This window comes from Helianthus annuus, chromosome 3 (assembly GCF_002127325.2).
Source record: "Helianthus annuus cultivar XRQ/B chromosome 3, HanXRQr2.0-SUNRISE, whole genome shotgun sequence".
NCBI lineage: Eukaryota > Viridiplantae > Streptophyta > Magnoliopsida > Asterales > Asteraceae > Helianthus > Helianthus annuus.
The window spans coordinates 172,613,502-172,637,791 of record NC_035435.2 but is presented as its reverse complement, the minus strand read 5'-3'; the positions used below and the strand labels follow the sequence as shown (position 1 = coordinate 172,637,791).

The following is a 24,290-nucleotide window of genomic DNA, read 5'->3' as shown; positions in this document are numbered from 1 at the left end:
AAAAAATAGACGATGTAAAAACGTTCACCCATACACGCACGTTGCGTCGTGTTAATTCGCAAAATTTATAACGAAACATAAAAACGTTAAACCAAAGACGCACGTTGCAATGTGTTAAGTCACAAAATTTTGAACCAAGCATAAAGCGAAAAATTTGCGGAAAATAAAAAGTATAAAGGACCAAAGTTGAAAGTAAAAAAGGTTATGAGGATATATTATAAAAGATAAAAAGTTTTGGGTTAATAGTAAAAAAAAAACAAATAGTTTTGGGTTAAAAGTAATTTATGAAATACTTTTGGGTGAAAAGTAAAAAAAATCAATTTTTTTTTTAAAACCCTCAAAGCCAACGTTACGACAACCATATGCATAACCATTTTTTCTTTGAAAAACACCCAAAGCACACTCCGCGTTGTGGCGGGACGTAAAATGGTGTCAAATAGTACTAATGTCAAACAACCGTCATCGACCACCAACACTAACTCGACCTAGGATATGCGTATTGCGAGGAACCTATCTAACATGGAAGAATAGAGGTAAAAACGTTAAACAACCATATGCATAACCATTTTTTCTTTGAAAAACACCCAAAGCACACCTCGCGTTGCGGCGATGCGTAAAACGGTGTCCAATAGTACTAATATCACACAACCGTCATCGACCACCAGCACTAACTCGACCTAGGATATGCGTGTTGCGACGAACCTGTCAAACATGGAAAAATATAGGTAAAAACGTTGAACTATACATGCACGTTGCGTCGTATTAACTCGAAAAATTTAGAACTATACGTAAAATGAAAATTTGAGAAAGATAAAAAGTATAAGTGACAAAAGTTGTCAAGTTAAATTGCAAATAATGAAAAGTTTTGGGTTAAAGTTAAAAAAAGAAATTATGAGTTTTGAGTTAAAGTTAAAAAAAAAGAAATTATGTATGATTAAAATTGCAAAAGATAAAAACATTTGGGTTAAAAGTAAAAAAATATTTTTTTTTTTAATAATTCGGCGCTATTTTAATTTTGGTGAGATGGATGTTTTGTTTTTTTATGCTTCCATGTTTTCTGGCTCCTTGTCGGATCATGGGTACATACACTAAAAGCATCATAAATCAATAAAAGACATAGAATCAACAACAAACATAGTTTGACTACCTTGACTTCATGTTTTTTTTGAAACACTTCCAAGACGCATGATACAACTGATGATGCACAAAAACTTTGCTTATTTATAAGGTAATAATTTTTGTATATAAATAAATGGCAAAAAGTCTAATTTGCCTTCAAATGAGGTCTATTTGGTCAGATTTAACCATAAAAACTAACTGAATTAGGGTTAAAGGACATATCGTGCAAAAGTTTGTATACATCGAATACGTTTTTTGTCCTTTCTAAAGATAAAGGATATAGTTTGCAATTTAATGTCAACATAAAACGCTATTTTTTAATTTACTCTTTTGGTAAATATAAGACTTATTTTATTACTATTTCGTGTCTCTTTCAAGACGTGGCCTACTACATTTTTGGTATTCCAAAGATGTGGAAAATTATGTAAAAGCAAATCAAGCTTTCGATTATCATTTGGTATTCCAAAGATGTGGAAAATTCTGTAAAAACAAATCAAGCTTTCAATTATCATTTTATATAACTTATATTATATTCAAAGTTGTTAGCCTTTTAAACATGTTCAAAATAATAATTATTTAACTTCCAAAAGCACTAAGATGTAATAATATATATTTATAAGCTAAGATGTAATATATTTATGTTTTGGTGTGTGGATTAACCATATTAACTCATTTAGTTGATTATGACCCATTCAACTTATTTCCTTATCACTCATCAACTGATTAACATATTTACAATATTATTATTACCCATCAACCCATTTAACGTGGTTAGATAAATGAGTTAAATTGGTCATGTTCGGTTGAACGATTTTAAATGTGTGTGATTTATGGTTGATGTTTTTGACACGGCCAATTATATGGGTTATGTTTTGGTTGAACAATTTAACTTGCCGATGCATCAACCCGATAAGATTGGTACCCTTAACCAGAATGATGGGCCATTGATTGTCTTTTTTTGAACGACAAATTTGGATCACTGACGGACCACTGAAGTATCATTGCGCCACCAGCGGAACCACACGATTATATCCATCTCCACTAGTCTATAATGTCTATGCACCAATAAAGGAGGAAACCCAATAAATGTGGGAAAAACGTCCTTATGGGATTCGAACCCAGAATCTAGTGGTTCCTAAGCCTTATCCTATCCTAAAGATGCCACTAGGCTATAATGCCATGAGCGGGCCATTGAATGCTTAATAGGTTAGTCAAACTTGCCTCTGTTGCTTTATGGACAAACGTACCAAAGATTTGAATTTTGGAAAGCATTTAGTCAACAGAAGCATGCAACATGCATGCTTTATGGACCAACATGCTCCCACACTCACACTTGATCGGCAAAAGATGAGATCATCTTTGGTGTCATTTCGTCAAGGCCGGTTATCTTTTTCATTTCATATATTCCTTTTATAAAATTAATATTTTGTATGAGTTAAGATTCATCACTCTCTCCCACACTCAATCCCATTTCTTTGGAGAATTTGACCCTTTGGTGTATGGTACAATAGGGTTTTTTTGAGTTAAGCCGAGCCGGGAGGCCGAGCTAGGGCCAGGCGGCCAGCTAGAGATATACAAAAAAACCCTGTTTGGGCTCGTCAAACCAGTCTCTAACCCGACCCACTTCACCAAAAAAAAAAAAAAAATAGTTTGGCCCCAACCCAACCCACCAGTTCGTAGTCTCGTTCCTTTAAACCGGTTAGACCCGATCCGATCTGAAAAACATGTCAAAAAACCGTTTTTTCCCAAACTGGGTTGAATCCGACCCCAATTGATTTGATAGGTTCTAACATTTTCTCTCCTAACCTAACCAGTTTTTTTTTTACAAACCTGTTTTTTTTTTTTTGTTCGCATTTTTCAAAAAAGCCGGATTTGTACATCTATACGCCAACTCAAAGTCTCAAACTCGACTTACTTCTAAACCAAGTTGTAATTTTGAGCAAATTTTTTTCGAGCAAGCTTCGAGTCACAAACTGTTCGAATAGCCATAGAGTGAAGTATGTTAATCTATTCAGTTCAAGCCCAGAAGCATGGCATAACTTAAGCCCAACTTAAGCCTATAAATATGGTCCAACTTAAGCCTAGAAACATGGTCCAACTTGACTACATTACAATAGCCCAACCCAACTTCTTGCTACTTTGTAAACTCAAAAAAGAGAGCTAATGGGCCCAACTTTATGCATCCAGTTAAGACCAATGTTTTAAAATCCGGTTTTTTTTACCGCATCAGATTTGGCTCAAAAAGGTTTTATCAGGTGATCGGACGGTTTAACCGGATGTACCGGACGGTTTAACCGGTTTACCAGATGATTCAACCGGTACAACCGACCGGTTTGAACCGGTTTTTAAAACATTGGTTAAGACAAGATCAAATGTATCTACTCAGATAAACATGACTGTTGTCACATGATTCCTGAATGCAGAAAACCTCCAAATATCTTTTCCCAATTCTAAAAGGACAAAACTGCCCATTTGGCCAAACAAACTCCTAATGCCCATGTGCTATCAATCAATGACCCACCCATCATCATCCATTCTCGATGTTTCCTGAAACAAACATAGTTTAAGAGAATCAAAATCACCCTTTTATTCTCATCCAAACTCCCCTCAATCATGCACAATTAGTTCAAGATTGTCTCAAAGTTCAAGATTCCATGTGGGTATTCAAGAATATGTGATTTTAGCTAATCTTCATCAATAAAGGTTGTGAATTTAGGCAATTTTAGCTTAAATTATGTCAATTGCTTCAAGTTTCCATGTGGGTTTTCAAGAATATGTGATTTTAGCTCATCTTGATCAATAAAGTTTGTGAATTTAGGGCAATTTTAGCTTAAATTATGTCAATTGCTTCAAGTTTCCATGTGGGTATTCAAGAATATGTGATTTTAGCTCATCTTGATCAATAAAGTTAGTGAATTTAGGGCAATTTTAGCTTAAATTGTGTCAATTGCTTCAAGATTCCATGTGGGTATTCAAGAATATGTTGTTTTAGTTAATCTTGATCAATAAAGGTTGTCAATTGCTTCAAGATTCCATGTGGGTATTCAAGAATAAGTGATTTTGGCTAATCTTGATCCATAAAGTTAGTGAATTTAGGGCAATTTTAGCTTAGATTGTGTCAATTGCTTCAAGATTTCAAGTGGGTATTCAAGAATATTCGGTTTTACCTAATCTTGATCAAAAAAGGTTGTGAATTTAGGTGAAAAAAAGATGGGTACTAGTGGGGATTACAAGACAATTGTTTGGTTTAGGAGGGATCTGAGGATAGAAGATAATCCAGCACTTTCAGCAGCTGCAAGAGATGGGTCTGTTCTTGCTGTGTTCATATGGTGCCCTAAAGAAGAACAGCAGTTTTATCCGGGTCGGGTTTCGAGATGGTGGTTAAAGCAGTCTTTGATCCAGTTGGGACACTCTTTGAAGACTCTTGGGGCTGATCTTGTGTTGATGAAAGCTCAGAGTACTATGTCTGCTCTTATTGAATGCATTAGTGCTACTGGTGCAAACAAAGTTGTGTTTAATCAACTCTATGGTATGAATGCTCTACCTCTTATCTTTATTGTTGGTAATTATTATATTTTGACTTTGTTGGTCAAAGTAGTTATCTAGAAGCTCAAATTTGATTGGATAATTAGAGAGTTAATTACTGTTTTCGTCCCTGTAGTTTGTCAAAAATCACTATTTCAGTCCATTAGTTTAAAAATTGCGATTTCAGTCTCTGTGGTTTCACTTTTGTAACCATTTCAGTCCCTGTGGTTTCACTTACGTAACCATTTCAATCCATTATTCTGGTAAGTACAGCGACTGAAATGGTTACGAGGTGGACTGAAATGGTTTCGAAAGTGAAACCACAGGGACTGAAATCGCAATTTTTAAACTAATGGACTCAAATAGTGATTTTTGATAAACCACAGGGACGAAAACAGTAATTAACTCGATAATTAAAATATACTTTTTGACTACAAAAGTAAAAGAGGATTTTTAAGTTGTGCATGGCCTTTTAGAATCATAATTGATCGATTATAGTCAATTTCACCTCTAAATTTGAGGATGCAACGGTTATCTGTATTTTTGTGTTGATGCTTATAAGTTTGATTATTGGAGTCGTTCTAATGACGAGTTTAGTACTTTGGTAGCTAACTATGCTTGAAACAGAAATGACCAAATCAGAGAATTGTATGATACGAAAAACCGATAAACATATTAGTTATTTTCGATGTGCACACGAGATAAGCAAAAGCGGTGTGATACGCCCATAATTGCCACTTTGGGTCAAATTTATACGAAAAATCATAATTTTGCAAATAAACTTTGGATTACCATCCAAATCAATTCTAAAAACCATGAACTCAAATATGCATATTCTTGGTTATGTTATACATCCGAAATCAGACTTACTCAACAAGATTTAATCATTGATATGATGTTTTTAAGCTATTGGATGCTTTAAACGTCGTAAGTTTTCATAAATTGGATATTGGGTTTAAAGCCTACTTAAAAGCTTCTATAGATTAAAATGAGATAAGAGGTAGCCTTGGTTTTAAAAAGCGAGAGGCGCACAAAAGCGACGAGGTCTAAAAATGAGGCGCGAAGAGCAAAGCGCAAAAGCGGTGGGCTTTTCGTACCCGAGGCGCAAGAAGATTATATAAATTTTTATATATATCCCATAGGTTTTTAGCATCCCTTATCCAAAATATAGTTATAACTAAGGTTTATTTATGATTTTACCTACATGTACAAGCCAAAAAACCTATTGTTCATGCATAAAAACAACATAAAAACACCCAAAATACATAAGGCGCGCGCCTCGGACCTCAAAAAACCCAAAAAAATGCGCTTTTCTTGCGCTTAGTGGAAAAAGCGCGCCTCAGGTACCCTGAGGCGCTGAGACCTGCGCCTTAGTGCGCCCTTGGTTTTAAAAAGCGCGCCCTAGGCGCAAGGCGCAACAAGGCGCAGGGCCTGGGGCTTTTTTGCTTCTCGCCTTGCGTAATTACAGGAAGCGACCAAAAGGCGCATTTTTGATGTTTTTTTGTGGGCTTTTTGGCCTGAGGTGCGCGCCTCATGTAACTTAGGCGTTTTACTGCATAAAAATGTTGTACCTTGGGTTTTTTGACTTGTACTGCATAACTTAGGCCTTACTTATAGCTATATTTTGGTTAAAGGAAGCTAAAAACCTATGGGATATGTATGGGATATATAAAAAAAATTATATAAACATCTTGCGCCTCGGGTACGAAAAGCCCACCGCTTTTGCGCTTTGCGCTTCGCGCCTCAATTTTAGTCCTCGTCGCTTTTGTGCGCTTCTCGCTTTTTAAAACCAAGAGTGCGCCTCGCCTCAGGCGCGCTTTTTAAAACCCAGGAGGTAGCTCACCAAGTGATTGTTTTTCATGTCCAACATGAATGATAATTTGGTTCACTCATATGGTTTATTACTTACGATATCTCCGTTTCTTTCCCTTTTTACACTTTCTATTATATCTAGTGAATTTGATTTGTGTTTGTTTCAGATCCCGTTTCACTTGTTCGTGATCACGTTATAAAACAAAAGCTTGGGGAACTCGGTGTTCCTGTTCAAACATACAATGCGGACTTGTTGTATGAACCATGGGAAGTATACAACGATGAAGGCTATGCTTTTACAACCTTCGATGCATACTGGGACACATGTTTGAAAATGCAAAAAGATCCTATTATGCGCCTTCCTCCGCGCAAATTGGTTCAAGCCCGAGGTAATTTGAATACTATAATCATTATAATCTTCCAAAACGATAGTAATCGTTAAATATAAACAGAAAATTATGGGCGCATTATTGTTTCTTTTGATTTCAGCCACCAAGGTACTAGGGCTGTAATCAAGCCAAGCCAGGTTGAGCTCGAGCTCGAACATAAACGAGCCAGCTCGGCTCGTTTGTTTTATTGAGCTGAAAAGTCGAGCTCGAGCGCGGCTTGTAAAATGTTCGAGCCAAATCGAGCCGGCTCGTTAATTATTATTATTATTTTTTTTACAAATATTGATAACTAAAAATAAAAAAAAAAAACCGAAAGGCATGTTAAAACTATTATATGTTTAAATTTTGTTTATTTTCCCATACCCCCCCCCCCTCTTTGCGCACGCACACATATTTTTTTTTATTTTAATACATTTAAAATTAAAATTAATCTATATAAAATAAAATAATTCGAGCCGGCTCATGAGCCAAGCCAGGCCTAGCTCGGGCTCGTTTACAACCGAGCCTTTTCCGAGCGAGCCGCGAGCTTTTCGAACACCCCTACAAGGTACCTATATTTTGAGTGATTTAAGGGTATATACATGTTAGTGAACCACTTCAAGGTTTTGGAATTTGGAACAATGGCGGTGTTTACTTTTAATAAACTTATGAGTAAACTGCCATTTTGGTCCTTGTGGTTTGGTCACTTTTGCCACTTTAGTCCAAAACTCAAAACTTTTTGCATCTGGGTCCCTGTGGTTTCAGTTTTATTGCCATTTTGGTCCAAAAATGAAATCAGATCATATTTGTCTTATAAAATCCTGCTATTTTGTCATTTTCCGCAGGTGCAAAATGATCATTTCTTTTTTATAAATAAATACCATATTTTATAAGACAAATATGACCTGATTTGCCCCTGAGGAAAATGACAAAATTGCAGGATTTTATAAGACAAATATGACATGGTTTCATTTTTGGACCAAAATGGCAATAAAACTGAAACCACAGGGACCAGATGCAAAAAGTTTGAGTTTTGGACTAAAGTGGCAAAAGTGACCAAACCACAAGGACCAAAATGGCAGTTCACTCTAAACTTATTTCTAACTGTTTATTTCACTTTAAAATAATAAGATAAAAGCCAATTATAACAAAACAAAATGCAAATTATTCTTTTGCTTTTATGATGGACTAATAACAGGATCAGTGGAAGATTGTACAATAGAGGAACTCGGTCTTGAAGACGATTCGGAAAAATCAAGTAACGCGTTATTAGGAAGAGCGTGGACGCCAGGTTGGATCCACGCAGAAAAAGCTCTTACCAACTTCATAGAAAACCATCTTCTCGATTACGCAAACGATCGACAAAAAGTGACCGACAGCTCCACTTCAATTCTATCCCCATACATCCATTTCGGCGAAATCAGTATTCGGAAAGTTTATCACAGTGTGATAATGAAGCAGATTCTATGGGCAAAACAACCAAACCACCCCGGAGAAACGAGCGTTACGTGTTTTCTTAAATCCATCGGGCTTCGAGAGTATTCGCGATATATATGTTTTAACTTCCCGTTTACTCATGAAAAATCGCTTCTAAGCAACTTGAAGTATTTTCCGTGGGAAGGTAACCAATCACATTTTAAGTCGTGGAGACAGGGTCGAACCGGTTATCCGTTGGTTGATGCGGGAATGCGAGAACTTTGGGCAACGGGATGGCTACACAATAAGATTAGAGTGATTACCGCGAGTTTTTTGGTTAAATGTTTATTGTTGCCGTGGCAATGGGGGATGAAGTATTTTTGGGATACGTTGTTGGATGCGGATCTCGAATGTGATATTCTTGGTTGGCAATATATATCGGGGAGCCTGCCAGATGGACACGAGCTTCATCGTCTTGATAGCCCTGAGGTACGTCATAATTGTGCATACACTAGTGTAGAAACAAGATTATATATATATATATATATATATATATATATATATATAGAGGAAGGTTAACGTACATTACGGCTTAACGTACATCACGTACGACAGGTAATTACGCACGTTCTTTTTAAAATCTCGCACGTTGTAACTCAAAAATCCAAAATCACGCATGTTGAAACACAATAATCACGCATATTGAAAACATTAATCACGCATGTTATATAACAAATCACGCACGTTGTCGTACGTGAAGTACGTTAAGCCGTAATGTATGATATACTTTTTCTATATATATAAAATGTTGGTTTCGCTAGTAGCACATACCGCGCTTGTCACAGTGCATAAAAGATAATCAGGAGTGAGAGAGAAACGAAGGCGGTTACATAACTGTCTTGTGTATCACATTCAAAACAATTGTATCCAAAAAGAACGTCCCGCTTTCTCTATACACACACACACACAATTCTTGAAACACAAGGAATAGTAACTTATTTGTCTTTTAGTGTTTTTTTTTTTTTTTTTTTTTGTATTTTACCTGTCGAACTTTTAGCATTGACATTAAAAACTTTGTCGAATGTCATTTTAACCCACTCGAGTTTCTAAAGTTTCAAGTTTACAATTCTTTAACTTAAAAAACACTATTTCTTACGTGCTTATTTTTATGTACGTGTTAGTATAAACGTTGGTTTACGTTTCGACGTAATTTTTTTTTTCCGGAAATGATTCAAGTCAAATATAATACTTTTCGTGCTTAGTTTTATGTACGTTTTCAGTTGGTTTACGTTTTGACATAAATTTTGTTCAAAAACGAGTCAGGTCAAATATAATACTTTTCGTGCTTATTTTTATGTACGTTTTCAGTTGGTTTACGTTTTGACATAAATTTTGTTCAAAAACGAGTTAGGTCAAATATAATACTTTTCGTGCTTATTTTTATGTACATTTTCAGTTGGTTTACGTTTTGACATAAATTTTGTTCAAAAACGAGTCAGGTCAAATATAATACGTTTTCATTAGACGGTATATATTCGAATTATTTTACGTTTCAACGCCGCCGCAACACTCGGCAGGTAAACTTACTAGTATATATAGCGCTCGGCAGGTAAACTTACTAGTATATGTGTGTGTGTGTGTGTGTGTGTGTGTGTGAAGTAAAAATAACAAAGTTTTTAAATTATTGACGAATCAGGTTCAGGGATTCAAGTTTGACCCTAAGGGTGAATACGTTCGACAGTGGCTACCCGAGCTATCACGAGTGCCTACGGAATGGATCCATCATCCATGGAATGCCCCTTTGTCTGTTCTCCAAGCTGCAGGAGTCGAATTAGGGTTAAACTATCCAAAACCGATCATCGATATTGAAATCGCAAGAGACCGTTTAACAAGTGCCATACTACAAATGAAGGAAAAAGAATCCGCTTCAAAGCAAGACAACGGTGAAGGAACAAATGAAGTCGTGGTCGATAACTGCGGTCCTGAAAACCCGCCGATTCCTAAAGTTTTTCTTCGAAAAGAAAAGAAGCCGTGCCCTTCATCATCCTCTAACGATCAAAAGGTACCCTCGATGCATAAGGATGTTACGGTACCAAATAATAATAATTATAATAATGATAGAAAAAGATCAAAGGGTTTAGAACTAGAAGAAGGGCAAGAACCGGATGAATATAATTTGCATGACTGCAAGACAGGAAGCGGGTACTTGGAAACCGACGATGATTTGTGTTCGACGGCTGTATCGTCCTCGGCTAGTAAGAAACTGAAACAGGCTGCTGGTACAAGTAATTTCGGTTCATCGTCGTTTCCGATAAAGGAAAACTGTTGATCACTTATGTGTTATATATTTGTTTTCTTTTTGGTGAGCCATGTTTGAATTTTGAACAGAGATGTTAACGCTTTTAATGCTCGTCTGTTAGAACGAGCGATCTCTGTATTAGACTCGTGCTGGTTGGTCTTGTTTGGCTTCCAAATGTGTGAATTTTGTGCTAGTGTAAATGTGCGACAACGGTGTTAAGGTGTGTAGGAATGGTGTTCCTTCCCAGATGGTTGAAGGTTCTAGTCTCGTGATAGACAAATATGCAGATTTTGAAGTATGATTAGAGGGTGTGGGAGTTAGTTAGTTAAAAACGCCAATATGGTATAGCCCAGTTGGTCAGGGGGTTTTCCACTAAGTGGTTTCCTCCTGTGGAGGTCTCAGGTTCGATTCCTACTAAGTGCAAAATTATGTAAATATGGGAGAACACCTCTGGGTGGGATTCGAACTTAGGGTGAGGGGTTTAAACAGCATATGCTGGCCCTTTGGAGTCGGCTGGAAATCCAGTTTTCAAAAAAAAAAAAAAAGTTAAAAACAAAATTATCTTCCAATATGAAATAGTTAATTTTGTGTATGAAACAAAAACATATGAATATAAATCAATTTGTTAAAAACTACCTAATAGCTCAAGTTTTGGTGCTAAATTGTAGTGTTTGTAGATTGTTGAGCCTAATCTAATATAAACCTAAAAATTTGACTTGAGTTAGCACAACACGAATCCGAAAATCATGTTATAGGTATGCACTCGAACATGATACAAGGTTAAGACAAACACGGCTCATTTAATCGGGGGAAAAATAATTTGTTCTTTTTTTAATCTTTTTATATATTAATACTCTAAAATTACATCTTTACAACAAAGGATGAATGTGTATAAAAAGCTATAAATATATAATGTTAATTTCATTTTTAACTCTTAAATTTTGGTTTAAAATATATTAGCCAATTTAAGTTATTTAATAGAGTACATTTAAAAAAACTTATAAAACAAATGGGTCAACCCACAAACCCGTTTGGTTATCATAAGCCCAACTCATTTAACTAAACGTGTTTGTAGGTTTGGCTCGAATCTAAAATACAAATCGAGTAGACTAAAGCCAAACCCACATGTATCATGTTAGATATGTGTCGTGTATTTTTGTCATGTTATAAATTCAAATCCTCGTTTAAATGATAGTCTTTAATAGACATAGTGTGATGGTAAAGTGTCTCCCCTCTATCCAATAAGCAATACTTCGAATCCTGAAAGCTGCAGATATAAACAGTATTTAGAAGTAAGTTAGTTAGACATTTAAAAAAACGATAAAAAAGATAACATGAGGAGTTACCTCTCATTTTCGTCCGTGTTGTTTGTCCAATTACACCAATGCAAACAAAATTTCAAATTTGTGTCATTTCTTTCTCTGACATTCTTGAAACATGACAGTTTTGTCACAAAAAGTGACTTAACTATCATTTTCGCCTTTGTAGTTTGTCCAAATATTTGATTCAACGTTACTTTTTTTTGGACGAAACTGACATGTGTCAAGAGTGTCACTGACGAAGATGACACAAATTTAAAATTTGGTCTAAATTAACATAATTAGACAAATCACATGGACGAAAATAACAATTAACTCGAGACTATTTAGAGTTCTAGTATATTTTCTTGAAAATAATCCAAACAACAAAAGTTAAAAAATTACCTGCTTTTTTCCCCAATTCACCACCAATTAGGTTTTCAACAACTCAAACGGCTAGAGCAGAAAGAAACCCAAAATTAAACCCTAATTCTACCCCCTTTCCTTTTCAATTCCAGATCCTTCTCGAATTTGTAGTGCTCATGGACTCCCAAGGTAAACCCTAATTTCAATTTCAATACATATATGCTTCTTAAATCGATAAAATCTTGACGTGTGGATTGATTAATATTATTAGGGCAAAAAACTTCCAACAATCCCAAGGCCATGCTTTCTTCTCTTATGAGTAAGAGACAAAAGCTTCAGGAAGAACTCCGTACTATTGAAAAACAGGTTGGTATATTATTGCATTCAGTTACTATCATCTTTCAACCATAATAACTAACACTAAATATACATAATATATATTAATATTATACATGTATACATATTACATCTTTATAAGATAAAAAGACTTTAGCTTGGTTAGTCTGTTAGTCAGTTAGTTTACATTATCTATAAAGATTAAATTTTGAATAACTGTCTTTGGAATATAAACAACACTGTTCTGATGCCACCTGTTGACTATTTTAGCGTAGTTGGGTTGACTCGTTGACCAAAGTGGATCATAATATACATCTAACAAGTTAGGAGAGTGCGGAGTGAACGCTTGTTTGAGTTTTTTATGATTTGAGTAAATTACAAAAATCATCCTTTATGTATGTCAGTTATTGCAAACTGTGTCCTTTGTCTTCAATAATTACAGAAAACGTACTCGATGTTTGTAAACCCTTGCAAGTTATGTACTTTAGCCCTAACTCAGTTAATTTTTGTGGTTAAATCTGACCAAATGGACCCCACATGAGGGTATTTTGTGGTTAAATATGACCAAATGGACCTCACATGAGAGTAAAATGACCAAAATACCCTCATGTGGGGTCTATTTGGTCAGATTTAACCATAAAAAATTAACTGAGTTAGGGCTAAAGGACATAACTTGCAAGGGTTTGCAAGCATCGAGTACGTTTTCTGTAATTATTGAAGATAAAGGACACAGTTTGCAATAAGTGATATACATAAAGGTAGATTTTTGTAATTTGCTCTTATGATTTTTAGTATTAGGAACCTCATTGGTTCTTATTGCTTCGAATTGTTTGTTTCAATCTGAAAGTGATTCACACGGCTCTCAGATTAGGGCATTCACATTCCATTTTGTATTCTTATGTGAGTGGGTTCTACATATTATAAAAAGGGTTATTGGATTTTATCACCTTTAACTATTGGCTATTGCCGCTGCCACTCCCAACTATCATTTTGACACCCGTCACCCCCAACTTAACACCTAGTGTGTTCTGTCACCATGTTGTTAACTGATCACTAACTTTTGATCATGTTACTATACTTTTGGGGTGTCCTAAGATCCCTAAAACCTTCCTAAGATCCCTATGACACCCCCAAAAGTAGTAACGAGATCAAAAGTGAGCGATCAGTTAACGATGTGGTGACAGAACACACTAAGTGTTATGTTGGGGGTGACAGACGTCAAAGTGATAGTTGGGGGTGGCAGCGGCTAATAGCCAATAGTTAGAGGTGATAAAATTCAATAACCCTTATAAAAAAGTGGTTGTGAGTGAAGGAAAGAAAAAAGTTACCGTTCTTCTGTATATTTTGGGGAACACTATTCACCCCTATTAATTTTTTAATATATTTTGAAAGTGGTTGTGAGCTGAGGAGAGAGAAAAAGTAATGATAAAGGTGTAGAAAAGTATTACTTAATTGAAAAAGAGAGAGAAAATGTAGTGATTTTTAGTGTAATTATAGAAAATGGAGATGAGGGAAGGGATGTGAATGCTCTTAATATGGTGATATGCTCTACGGTTTAAACACCGCCCACACATTACTCTAGTAATCCCTAGTTATGACTTTGTTTAGAGAAGCTGCAATGCTATGTGGATATCGCTGTAATCGTTACTCTTTCGATGGACAAACGCCTGGAGTGCGTTTGTTTGTATAGTTGTTCGTATATTTTTTAGACGGGTTAGGGGTCCCACTTTTTGTAATAAAGATTGCATTTTGCAACTTGTTGTATGTCCTTCCACATGGATGAAAGTTCGATTGTTTGTCCGTGGAGGACCAGCAAAAAAAAAACTACTGTGTTGATTATTTTTTAGACTATACTATAATTCATCCACTTTATCTAAGTAAAAGATGGAGGGATTCTTTTTAGAGTAAATTACCAAAATCGTCCTTTATGTATGTCACTTATTGTAAACTGTGTCCTTTGTCTTTAATAATTACAGAAAACGTACTCGATGTTTGCAAACCCTTGCAAGTTATGTCCTTTAGCCATAACTCAGTTAATTTTTTGTGGTTAAATCTGACCACATGGACCCCACAAGAGGGTATTTTTGTGGTTAAATCTGACCAAATAGACCCCACATGAGAGTAAAATGACCAAAATACCCTCATGTGGGGTTCATTTGGTCAGATTTAACCACAAAAAATTAACTGAGTTAGGGCTAAAGGACATAACTTGCAAGGGTTTGCAAACATCGAGTACGGTTTCTGTAATTATTGAAGACAGAGGACACAGTTTGCAATAAGTGACATACATAAAGGACGATTTTTGTAATTTACTCTTCTTTTTATCTGTACTATCCCTTTTATAAAATATAATAACCGCTGTTAATTGCTTTCTAAGAATGATTCGTTCATTGGAAAATTTTGTCCGACATGCAATATGTGTTTTTGTGAGTGGATTTGGCTTCCGCGAGTACTCTTCATAACATGCTGTCGATTTGTTGATTTTTTTTTTTTTTTTTTTGAGCAAGTCTTCTTTATGTTGGAATGATTAAGATAGGTGTATGAGTTAGAAACCAGCTACTTACAAGAATCAAGCAATTTTGGAAATGTGTGGAAAGGATACGAAGGCTTTCTTTCTTCGTCAAAGAACACCGCAAAGTATGTTTCTTAATTCGCTTTTTTTTCCTTGTACTTGTTTTTTATATTCAGGTTAATCTGTTCTTTGCGTTTTATCGGCATCCACTTTAAACCTCTTTCTAGTTATGTGCAAGTCTTGAGATTTCTATACACTTTTAAGTTTTTCAGTATCAATTTTCTATGAAAACTCGTATATCCGTAAATGATTCATCCATAATTGCAGTGGAGTTGGTGGTAGTCATAGTTATTGATAGCGCAGACAGCGTTCGCTATCGCGCGCTTCGTAGCGAAGCGCCAAGGTCTCGCAATCTGTATGTAGCGACTAAATAGCGTGATCGTAGCGGATTCCGGCGACGAATTCCGGCTGGAAACCTGCAATTTCTGCCGGAAACTTGCTGGAAAATAGGAGAAAGAAGAGCGGGCTGCGTTTTCTTGCGTTTTAGTCTTTTTAGGGTTAAAAAACTTTATGGATTTTAACATTTAACCCCTCTATCTTTCATTAGTTTACATTTAGTCCCTAAAACTTGTAAAAAATTACATAAATTAGTTTGTGTATTTTTAACATTTAACCCTCCTATTTTCACTAGCTTACATTTGGTCCTTAAAGTTCTAAATTTATACATAAAAAGGTACAAAATTAACATTATATATATAAATTTTTTTTATAGATAGCTATTTTTTATTTTTAAAATTTTTAACTACCTTATCGCTAAACATGAAATAGCGGGCGCTATTTCATCGCTATCGCTACGTAGCATATAGGTACCTTGTCGCTATCTGTCGCTATTCGCTATCGATAACTATGGTGGTAGGTAAGAAAAGTAAATATTGGTGGGAACACTGCAAACATTTGTGTGTATTTATGAATTTCTACAATCGAGTTAGAATGAGCACGACAAGCGAGTTCATTTCGATTATATTTATACCGTGTGCTTGAATGCAAGATTGTTAATTTTTATGTTTAATTTGTTAATATAAATGCTGTTACCGTTACCCTATTATTTGACATCAAATCGCTTTTTGTATTGCAGCCTGAAAAGGTCAAGAAAGTTTCAGCATGAAGATAGGCTTTTTTCCTTATCATCGGTCACCTCACCCGCGGTATGATATATGAAAAGTTTTCAATTTTCTATTCTATATACATATATACACTTTATCATTTGATTAATATTAGGGGTGCAAACGAGCCGAGCCGAGCCCGAGCTCGGCCAGGCTCGAGCTCGAGCTCGATTAACTTATGAGAGCTCAGGCTCGAGCGCGGCTCGATTCGAGCTTTGTTTTCAAAGCTCGAGCTCGGCTTGTTTGTACTTTATCAAGCTCGGGCTCGGTTCAGGCTCGGCTCGTTTATTATCTGTTAATTAGTATATTAAATAAAAATAATATAAATAATAGACTTTTTAGGCTTGCGAACTCGATAAGTGAAGCTCGGGCCCGGGCTCGTTTACTAAATAAGCTTATTTTTAGGTTCGAGGTCGGCTTGTAAACAAGTTTAAATAAGCTCGGCTCGACTCGCCTCGTTTACACTAATTAGGTTCGAGGTCGGCTTGTAAACAAGTTTAAATAAGCTCGGCTCGTTTACACTAAGGCTCGACGAGCCTAACGAGCTTCACATGTGAGGCTCGAGCTCGGGCTCGATAAACAAACAAGCTTTGTTTTGAGGCTCAAGCTCGGGCTCGATAAGGCTCGGCTCGTTTCGAGCTTTTTCTCGAGCCGATCTCGAGTAGCTCGCGAGCCGCTCGGCTCGTTTGCACCCCTACTTTTGAACATTGAATAATTTTCGATTTTCTATTCTATATACATATATACACTTTATCATTTGAACACTGAATAATCTTCAAATTTCTTGTCTATTTTTTCATATCTTTAGACGGAAGAGCTTAACGCCGGACGTGAAGGTGAAATTCTCTGACGATATCTCTTATTTTCTTCCCAGCAAATTTACTTTTCGGTTTACATGTTACGTAACGGTCCTTTTAAATTATGCGCTTTCAATAGAGGGGAGATCAGATTTGGGCCCGGGCCGACCTAAAGGCGGAGGTTTAGCCATTAATGGACAGTGAGTACACGTTTCTCTCTATCGACTCTTTTATTAGCGTTTTACATTGATGCCAAAGTATGATAAAATCAAAAGTAACCCTCTAACTTTGTAAATGTCACTTTTACCCCCCTCAAGTTTCTAAAGTTTCAAGTTTACCCTAAAATTAGTTTCTTACGTTTTTTATTTTTATGTATGTGTCGGTATAAATTCGAGTTTGCCTAAGCTTTAACGTAATTTTTGTTTGGAAACAAGCCGGGCCAGTTATATAATGTTCTTATTTTATGTACATTTTGAGATGGACTACGTTTTGACATAAATTTTGTTTGGAAACAAATGGTGTCAAATATAATACGTTTTCTTTCGATGGTATAAATTTGAGTTACTATACGTTTCGACGTAAATTTAGTTCGGAAATGAGTCGGGTCGGTTATAGTCTATGCTTTATCGCGCCGTGTACGACGCCAACACGTGTTTATTTTACGTACATTTTGAATTGGTCTACGTTTCAACATAAATTTTGTTTGGAAACAGGTTGGGTCAAATATAATACGTTTTCATCCAACGGTATAAATTCGGATTACTCTACGTTTGAACATAAATATAGTACGGAAACGAGTTGGGTCGATTGCAGTCTATTATTATCACATCGCGTACGGCACCGCCGCAACGCTCGGCGGGTAAAAAAACTAGTAAAAGTCTAAATAAATCATAAAAAGTGTAATAAAACACTTACCAAGATGCCATAATAAATAGATTGCAGGTTTTCATTTTTCTACGCGTATAAATGGCGCGTTTGGTTTGTGTAGGGGAAAACCGAAGAAAGGAAGAAGTGGACCGAGAGATGGAAGAAAAATCAGACTGTCGAATGACATGGATCTCGATGACGACGATGATCATGATATGGGTGGCATGAGATAGCTGGGTGCTGGAGGAGCTATAATCAATCAATCTCTTGTAAGGAGTAATAAATTTGTATAATCATCTGTTTATTTTTCTATTTTGCAGTTACTAAGCAATTGGTTTTTGTTTACGTTGGTGTCGCATTCGGTTTTGGTGTGCCCAGTAGGATTCATTCCGATAAGAGTTAACTACCATTTTCGTTCCCGTGGTTTGTCCAATTATGCCAGTTCAGGCCAAGTTTCAAGTTTGTACCATTTTCGTCCCTGACATTCTTGAAATATGCCAGTTCCATCCAAAAAACTAAGGTTGAATCGAATAATTGGACAAACCACAGGGACGAAAGTGACAATTAACTCATGTTTTTTTGGACGGAATTGGCATGTTTCAAGAATGTCAGGGACGGAAATGGTACAAATTTGAAATTTTGTCTGAACTTGCATAATTGGACAAGCCACAGGGACTAAAATGGCAGTTAACTCTTCCGATTATGCCTTTTCTATACATTTAAAAGGGAAAATTGTAAAATTTAGCCAAAAAGGGAAGGCCAAAAGGCTTAAAATGAAATTAGCATGCTGCATCTTGTCCAAGCGAACAAGCGAGCTCACCTCGACTTAAAATTTATACGACTCTAAAAGAAATGATACGAGCTTCTAGCCGTCAATGATTATGACATGATTGTTGTCACTACCGTTGCCACCACCTAGTGGTTGCCTCTCAACACTGTTGTCACCCACATGCCAATGTTGCTGCCACCTTCGACGCCACCATCGTCACCCTGGCCAAGTGGCCATAGCCACTTTACCGCGCAAGTTACAACTTAGCCCACTTTGATAGTTTTGTTAGTCTTGCAGACTTGAATAATCTTATTACCTGCCCTTTTAGGCTTTTGGACTTGTAAAACTTTCAAGTAAGTAGTCTGTTTTAGGCTTTTGGACTTAAATAATCTTATTACCTGCCCGTTCGCTTTCGATACTTTTGGCGCTCTCGTCCCTGACGCGGTGCGGTTCCTCAAGCGGGTTCAGCAGGTGGTAAGCAGTAACACCGCACATGTTAAGGGGCAGATTTTTGTGTTTAGCGGGGTAGGGTTTGCTATTCAGAAGGGGGTAGCGGCGCAACTTGTTGCTCGTCTACCTGCCATTAGTCTGTAATCGTCTCTGTTTTTATAATATTAATAAAAATTCAGACTACTATTTTCCAAAAAAAAAATTAGTACACAAGAAATCAAGGAATAAAAATGTGTTTTCTAAACATCCTTTTAAATTATCATTTGGAACGAAAAAACATGCGACATTCATGCTAAATTTTTGTAGCGTGATATGTTAACAAACTAGTGGGATTCCCTATGCGATGCGACGGAATGCTGTATATGCATAGAACATAAGATAATGTGTGTGTGTCGATACCAGTATTTATTTAATTGATTTTGCTTTTTATAAACTGACACCATATCGCTACCGTACCGTATTGATCAACATGGTTCTTGTACCTTTATTCATTTTTATGGTTTCTTGTTTAATGACGGATTTCGTGCCACTACCATAGTGTACCATAGTGAACCGAACCAAAACCAACCAGACAACATTGATACCGGTACATGTATTTATTTATTGTTTTTGTTTCCGATAAAGTGACACCGTATTACTACAATACACTACTGAACAACATCGCTATTGGTACTTATATTCATATTTATGCTTTCCAGTTTCGATAATTTTTGTTTATAAAATTGTCTGCAATGATAAACGAATATCGGTACCAACACCGTGACGATATGAACCATTGATACGGTTCGAACAACATCGGTGTCGGCACCAATGTTCGTTCTTATCTTTTTCGTTCGATGTAAAACAAGTGTTGATTTCTATATTGAGTGCATTTGTCGCAACAGTTAACGAACGGAACTTATGCCGATCAAATGTCCGCGATAACGTACCACCGCAACGCGTGAGAAATAAACTAGTAGTCAAATAAAAGAGTTACAAACATAAAGTGAGTTACAAAGTTACACAGCAATATGGTACTGCTTCGTTACGGGTAGTGAAAAAAATATCTAGCAGATTTCCGAATTCAGTTTTTTTATATTACTTGCAATATGGCATCGCTTCGATAAAAATCAAATTGGCTAAAAACTATATGGGTTAAATATGTAGGGTAAAGTTCTTGTACAAATAATCTTAACATACTAAACATACAAATTGAAGGAAAACTCAAAAAGACAAGGTGGCATTTTTGTAATTATCAATAACTATCAAAGTTACTCTACAAATATACCTAAAAAAACCTAACCACTCCCTTCACCCCAAAAAAGAACCTAAACCCCCCACCCCCCCCCCCCCAAAAAAAACCTAAAAAAAACCTACCCCCCCCCCCCACCCCTCAAAAACCTAAAAAAACCTAACCCCCCCCCCCACCCCCCAAATACCTAAAAAAAAACATAACCCCCCCCCCCCCCCACCCCCAAAAACCTAAAAAAACCTAACCCCCCCCCCCCACCCCCCCACCCCCAAAAACCTAACCCCCCCCCACCCACCCAAGCTAAAATGCTAAAAACTAAACCCCCCAAAAAACCTAAAAAAATCTAAAAAAATAAAAAAAAAAAAAAACACACAAATTATTTTATTTTATTTTTTTAACATTTTTTATTAAAAAATCGCTACTTTTAGTAGCAGCCAAAAAAAAATTTTTTTTTTTTTTTGCTAACGAAATGTAGCGATTTTTTAATAAAAAATGTTAAAAAAAAATTTGTGTTTTTTTAGGTATTTTTGGTTGTAACTTTGATAGTTGATGGTAATTACAAAAATGCCACCTTGTCTTTTTGGGTTTTCCTTCAATTTGTATGTTTAGTATGTTAAGATTATTTGTATTTGATCTTTTGCCTAAATATGTATCTATACTATATAATAAAAGAAACCACTTTTGGGACACTTGTCATCATATTAGACCATCTCTTATAGATAATTATAATTTTAATTTAATTTCTTCTAATTAATTATAGATAACCCTTCTACTAAATATTATTTAGTTTAATATCTTATATTATAGATAATCCTTCTATTAAATATTATTAGTTTAATACCTTATGGATAATTATTAGAGTTAATTGCCAAAATCGTCCATGAGGTTTGGGCATGTTTGCCATTTTCGTCCAAAATTACTTTTTTTGTACCAAATAGCCCTTCATGTTTGTAACTTTTTGTCATTTTCATCCAAATGCCTAACTGGGTTAGAAACAATCGTTTGATGAGGGTTTTTTTTTTTTTGAAATTTCACAAGTACAGTGCCTGAAATGTAATTTCTTTTTAAACCTAAAACCATCACCCTCTGCTTTCTCTGTCTACAACCTTCAAAACAAACCATCAACTACCACTCACACCGTTACTCACCTCCACCGTGTAATGCTCTACAACCTTCAAAACAAACCATCAACCACCACTCACACCGTTACTCACCTCCACCGTGTAATGCTCATAAATAGATATAAAACTAAGATGTATCGGCCAGTACCCATCAATATATGCCATTCAACGAAACCTTTTATGTATCGACCTATACGTAATGAAATAAATTAAACTGAACATATTAGCTGAACACATATTACAGTTGGGTAGATCATAAACAAAAAAAAAAAAAAAAAAGCTAAATAGGTTTAAACTGTCATCACACTACAGCTAAATGAAGTGGTTACCGGTTTCAGCCTTTCACGTTTTTGGGATACACGCATACCTCAGACAGAAAATAAACAAGGAAATTCGAAGTAACTAACAGAAACCATGAATCAAATGGAAGTTCCAATAATACTAAGACTACCTAGGACATGATTATATTCGGTTTTATAAATTTGTAAAATTAGCACATGATGATATTCTGTTTACAAAATATAATGGAGAGGGATAAGAGTAAACAGAGGAAGTAAACATGAAACTAAGAACACTTGGAAGGTGATGTTCACATGTTTCTTATCAATAAGCAAAAAGGATAAATATGTTAAAAATAGGCATATGCCTGTAATACTCTAGAGCATATAACTATACTTCGTCAAAACGGAAGTTAAAGATACCATAATAGGCCTATATATAATTCTACAATTATTTAGTTTAATCTCCTTCAAATTTATAATATTATTTATTTGAATTATATATATTTGAACGTTTTGTTTAGTTTGGTATCAAATAGATTTTACGAAACTTTTTATTATTTAGTACAGATATAAAATTAGATTTACTCAATTCGTACAACACACGGGGTTTTTTAAGGATATATATTTTTTATTATTTAGTACAGAAAATTGCATTTATTCAAACCGTGTAATGCGCATATTTTTAAAGATGTAATTTTTTATTATTTGGTAAATAAAATTACATTTATTCAACCCGTGTTATAAATGAGGTTTTTTAAAGATGTATTATCTTATTATTTGGTAAACAATTGTACATTTATTCAACCCATGCAATACACGTGGTTTAAAGATATAACTTTTTTATTGGTATATACAATTACATTTATTCAACCCGTACAATATAGTTCTTATAGATATAACTTTTTATTATTTAATATATAAAATTATATTTATTCAACCCGTATAATAAATGAGGTTTTTAAAGATATATTGTTTTATTATTTAGTATATAAATTTTATTTATTCAACCCCGTGTAATACACGGGGTTATAACCTAGTATTATATAAAGTATAATAGGTGAAAACTATATGAGTTAAATTAATATATAAAGTATAATAGGTGAACCAAAAAAATAAAAAAAAAATAGTTTGACTAAGTCACTGTTCACTGGACTTGATTTTTGTTGCATGTTAAGTCCATATAGTAATAGTAATAGTAATATTACTACCATATTAATTTGATCAAGTCACTCTTCACTTGATTTGATTTTTGTGTATATAGTATAGTAAAATTATAAAAAAATAAAGGGTCGTTGATGTGAGGGTGTAGGTGGTACGACCATATAGGGCCCGTATTTTCGAGGGTGCAAAATTTTTAGAATTTAAAAAAAAAATTATAAAGTTTAAAACTTATTAAACTTTTTTTTTTTTACTAAAACTAATACAATAAAACAAAGTTTTATAACCAGACAAACTTAACCTTTCTAGTTTAGCCTTGACCCATTTAAACCCACCCAATTGTCATATACCCACTTACACTAACATGGCCCAATTTAAAACTTAATATTATAAACCCAATTAAAAAAATAACTAATTAACTAGCCTGAAAATTTTGAAAAAAAAAATTAGGGTAAATTACTTTTTGAGTCCTTGTGTTTTAGTGGTTTTAACCACTTGAGTCCAAAATCAAAATGTTTAACGACCTGAGTCCCTATAGGCATTTTCTTTAACCATTTGAGTCCTTTTGAGTCCAAATTTTAACCTTTTGAGTCCAATTTTTTTGACTCAAATCGTTATAAAATAAACAAAATTTGACTCAAAACGTTATAAAATAAATGGCTAGGGACTCAGGGCGTTAAACCTTTTGATTTTGGACTCAAGTGGTTAAAACCACTAAAACACAGGGACTCAAAAAGTAATTTACTCAAAAAATTAATAGTATAAACCCAATAAAAAATAACTAATTAACTAGCCTGACAATTTTAAAAAAAGAAAAAAAAAAAAGAAACTTGTGGACAGCGAATTGCAATCAGGGACGATTCGAGTCCTACTGTTCTTGGTTATTTACTAACGTCTTCTTTGATTAGAGTATTAAAGGATTACTAGGGAGACATGTGTAAGAACGATTCCGTTCAGTCGTTCTCCATTCATGTTATCAGGTCGGCAGCCAGGAATACATGAGTAAGGATGATCTGTTTAAGTATGTAACTAAATGATTTTGTTACAATATTTTGTTTTAAATTATTGAATGTTTTTAAATACATAAGTTTATATTCTATGGGCCTATCTTTTTCTACTCACAGCAACTAGTGGCGGACGCATGATATTTTTTCAAGGGGAGTGGATGAGGCGTTCACCCATATTTTCAAGGGTGCAGTCAGGTTTTTTTTTGCCTAAAATATACACTATTTTTTTTCCAAGGGGTGCGGGCGCCCTCCCACGACTGTGGGTAGGTCCGCCCCTGTAACGCAACACTCGAATTCTCGAATACGGCTCTGAAAAAATTAATTATTAGATTAAATTAATTAATTAATTAAATTAATTAATTAATTAAATTAATTATTATTAATTAATTAATTAA

The 24,290-nt window shown here is 35.1% G+C and overlaps 2 protein-coding genes across 3 annotated transcripts; both read left to right on the top strand.

Annotated features, from left to right (window-relative positions):
• The first annotated feature begins 3,566 nt into the window (after positions 1-3,566).
• Positions 3,567-10,732, top strand: LOC110930871 (cryptochrome-1). Of its 2 annotated transcripts, none has more exons than XM_035987779.1 (5): positions 3,567-3,775; positions 4,319-4,648; positions 6,624-6,845; positions 8,023-8,729; positions 9,937-10,732. In XM_035987779.1, the coding sequence occupies exons 2-5, from the start codon at positions 4,330-4,332 to the stop codon at positions 10,567-10,569; spliced, it is 1,881 nt and encodes a 626-aa protein (XP_035843672.1). In that variant the 5' UTR covers positions 3,567-3,775; positions 4,319-4,329; the 3' UTR covers positions 10,570-10,732. The 2 variants fall into 2 exon arrangements, with proteins under 2 accessions (XP_035843672.1, XP_022029955.1); XM_022174263.2 differs by having other exon boundaries at positions 3,613-3,822.
• A 1,488-nt stretch (positions 10,733-12,220) lies between these two features.
• LOC110930872 (chromatin modification-related protein eaf6) lies at positions 12,221-18,236 on the top strand. The gene is made up of 7 exons (XM_022174264.2): positions 12,221-12,392; positions 12,475-12,569; positions 15,076-15,176; positions 16,187-16,256; positions 17,023-17,050; positions 17,151-17,211; positions 18,000-18,236. Exons 1-7 carry the CDS (start codon positions 12,380-12,382, stop codon positions 18,109-18,111), a joined length of 480 nt encoding a protein of 159 aa, XP_022029956.1. The 5' UTR covers positions 12,221-12,379; the 3' UTR covers positions 18,112-18,236.
• The last annotated feature ends 6,054 nt before the right edge of the window (positions 18,237-24,290 follow it).

Excerpts from the sequence above, each read along its gene's own strand:
- LOC110930871 (XM_035987779.1), top strand. The coding sequence starts at position 4,330 with ATGGGTACTAGTGGGGATTACAAGACAATTGTTTGGTTTAGGAGGGAT. Across the intron at positions 4,649-6,623 it reads TGTGTTTAATCAACTCTATG|ATCCCGTTTCACTTGTTCGT; the intron begins GTATGAATGCTC and ends TGTTTGTTTCAG. Across the intron at positions 8,730-9,936 it reads ATCGTCTTGATAGCCCTGAG|GTTCAGGGATTCAAGTTTGA; the intron begins GTACGTCATAAT and ends TTGACGAATCAG.
- LOC110930872 (XM_022174264.2), top strand. Across the intron at positions 15,177-16,186 it reads TCGTCAAAGAACACCGCAAA|CCTGAAAAGGTCAAGAAAGT; the intron begins GTATGTTTCTTA and ends TTTGTATTGCAG. Across the intron at positions 16,257-17,022 it reads CATCGGTCACCTCACCCGCG|ACGGAAGAGCTTAACGCCGG; the intron begins GTATGATATATG and ends TCATATCTTTAG.